Raw genomic sequence first — 3069 nt, forward strand, 5'->3', positions numbered from 1 at the left:
ATCCAACAACGAAGAGAAGGCAAAGAAATATAAAGCCAAGTCGCTTATGCAGAATGTTTTGGAAAATACTGTGTTTTACACAATCATGGCTTGCAAAACTGCAAAAAAGGCTTGGGATAGGTTGAAAGAAGAATATCAAGGTAGCGATATAACACGTCAAATGCAAGTGTTGAACCTAAAAAGAGAGTTTGAGTCCTTGAATATGCAGAAGGATGAAACTATCAGTAAGTATGTTGATTGAATATCCTTAATTGTAATAAGATTAGACTTCTTGGTGAAGAATTTATAGACAAACGAATGGTGGAGAAAGTTCTCGTAAATCTTACTGAGAGACTTGAATCTAAGATTTCCTCTCTTGAAGAATCCAAGAACCTAAGCAAACTTTCATTAGGTTAACTAATGAGTGCTCTTCAAGAACAAGAGCAAAGGAGGACTATGAGATGGGAAAAGTTCATTGAAGGAGCTTTCTCTGTACAAAAGCAAAAAGGAAAGCAACAATTCCACCAAAAGAATAAGGGCGGGCTTGATGGAGGAAACAATAGTGGAGACGTGAAACAGAAGTTCCCTCCTTGCAAACATTGTAAAAGAAATACACATATGGAAAAGTATTGTTGGTGGAGAATCGATGCTATATGTGGCAACTGTAAGAAGACGGGACATGTATCCAAGGTCTGCAAATCAAGAGCAAAGGCCTCTGTTGCTTTGCAAGCACAAGTAGCAGAAGCTGACAATGCACATGAAGAGCAACTATTTGCAGTTTCATACTTTTCAATCAGTAAATCCTTTGATTCATTGCTTCTTGACAGTGGTTGCCCACATCACTTGTTTAATAATGTTGAACTATTCAAATTCTTAGATGATACTCACAAATCTAAAGTAAAAGTGGGAAACGATGAGGCGGTAGAAGTCAAAGGCAGAGGCACAATGTCTATCTCAATAATATCATGTATCAAAACTATTTCTGATGTGTTGTACACACCTAATATGAGTCAAAATTTGTTGATGGTTGGACAAATGGTAGAGAATAATTATTCTCTGCATTTTAAGAATATTGAATGTGTTGTTTTTGACCCTTATGGAGTAGAGTTATTTTATGTCAAGACAAGCAACAAAATGTTTTCAGTTTATTGGGAGAAAATAACTGAGGAGGCTTACACTATTACTTCACCAACATGTACAAACCTATGGCACAAAAGGTTTGGTCACTTCAATCTGAGAAGCATCGCAGAGATAAAAAAAGAGCTAGTGGAAAATATGCCTGAATTTCTTTCTAATGCTCAAGTTTGTGAAACTTTCTAACAGGATAGCAAACAAAATTGCCATTTCAAGCAAATCAAGTATGAAGAGCTAACCAGAAACTTCAGCTCATTCATACGGATGTTTGGGGACCAATGAAAACAGATTTTCTGAGTGGTAACAGATACTTTCTCCTCTTTATTGATGACTACACAAGAATGTGTTGGGTTTATTTCATAAGACTGAAGAGTAAAGTCTTTGATGTTTTTAAACAATTTAAAGCTTAAGTAGAAAATCAATGTAATCTAAGTATTAAGGCTTTAAGGTCTAAAAATGGAGGAAAATACACTTCTTCTAAATTTGTGGAGTTTTGTAATAGCACAGGTATTGAACGCCAATTAACATTACCATACACTCCATAAGACTGCAAACCTGTGAGTACTCCAATATCTACTGGTGTGAAGCTTGGAAAGGATGAGGATTCCAAAAAAGTGGATGATAGTATGTATAGAAGCTTAATTGGCAGTGTTATATATCTAACCGCAAGCAGTACTGACATTCTATTTGTTGTTAGTTTGCTCTCTAGGTTCATGCATTAACCTAGAGACACACACCTTATAGCTGCTAATAGAGTTTTAAGGTATATTAAAGGAACTAGCAAGTTTGGAATTTTTTTCCCAACATCTGCCTAGGTAACTATGAAACTGATCGGGTACTCTGGTAGTGATTGGGGTGGTGGAGTTCATGATTCAAGAAGCACATCTGGATATCTTTTATGTTTGGGGAGAAGTTTTTTTAGTTAGAGCTCTAGAAAACAAGAAACTACAACTCAATCCACAGCAGAAGTTGAGTACATAACTTTTGCATCTGCTGTGAATCAAGTTATCTGGCTAAGGAAGATGATAAAGGACTTAGGCCATGAACAAGCAGAAGCTACCAAGATCATGTTTGACAACAAATCAGCAGTTTCAATTTCAAAAAATCCAGTGTTTCATAGTCGAACTAAACATGTCAAGATCAAGTTTCATTTTATTAGAGAACCAGCTAGCAGGCATTTTCACCAAGTCATTGCCAAAGGAAAGGTTTGAAGATCTGAGGCAAGGAATTGGTGTTTGCCACAAAAATTACAAGGAGGAGTGTTAGACAATTGGCATTTTTTTAGCTTATTATTATTTTTACTCTTTTTTATTTATTTCAATTTAGTGCATCCTATTTTCTCGCTAGACTTGGTCAACTTTAGTTGCTCAACTTTCTGAAGTTAGTGGTCTCATTATGGCTATTAGTGGCCCCTTTTATGGTAGTTAGTGGCACGTGTTCTTATATTAGTTTTAATGTTTATGTTTTTTCCTTGTATAAATTCAGACTTTCTGCAGATTAATATACACAAGGAATTTCATAAGTTCACTCTATTTTTATTTTTTCAAATCAGTTTCTTGAGTATTTTTGTTCTAACATATTGCTCTTTTTTAACTTAATTTTCATGGATTTAATTTATTATCATATGTTCAATTTACAAATTGAGGTTGCAAACATAATTCTGGATATAGATTTTTATTTATTTCTTGAGACAGATCCTATGAAGTGGGTAGTTGAGTTGATGGTTGAGTATTAGTTTAAAATTCATTATTTTCTTGAAAAGATAATTTGGGGTTTGAACGTTAGTCTTGCTCGATAGAGAAGATTTATGTCAAGGCATTGACTTTTTTAGTTGATCACACATCACAGTGTATGAGTGGAATTGTTTTTATAAGTATATTGTGATTGAGAAATATGATATGTCCTTAATATTAACCAAACTTAAGCATGGGTACATAAGGTTATTGAGAAATCACA

General features: G+C 34.5%; 1 protein-coding gene across 1 annotated transcript; it reads left to right on the forward strand.

Annotated features, from left to right (window-relative positions):
• Positions 1–399: 399 nt before the first annotated feature.
• Positions 400–2324, forward strand: LOC138339419 (uncharacterized). Its single transcript, XM_069291016.1, has 2 exons — positions 400–1281; positions 2040–2324. Exons 1-2 carry the CDS (start codon positions 400–402, stop codon positions 2322–2324), a joined length of 1167 nt encoding a protein of 388 aa, XP_069147117.1.
• The last annotated feature ends 745 nt before the right edge of the window (positions 2325–3069 follow it).

Source organism: Solanum lycopersicum, chromosome 11, assembly GCF_036512215.1.
Source record: "Solanum lycopersicum chromosome 11, SLM_r2.1".
NCBI lineage: Eukaryota > Viridiplantae > Streptophyta > Magnoliopsida > Solanales > Solanaceae > Solanum > Solanum lycopersicum.

Bases quoted from the DNA above. Each gene is read 5' to 3' on its own strand.
- LOC138339419 (XM_069291016.1), top strand. From the start codon at position 400: ATGAGTGCTCTTCAAGAACAAGAGCAAAGGAGGACTATGAGATGGGAA. The intron at 1,282-2,039 runs GTTTGTGAAACT...TTTTTTAGTTAG, and splicing joins AATTTCTTTCTAATGCTCAA to AGCTCTAGAAAACAAGAAAC.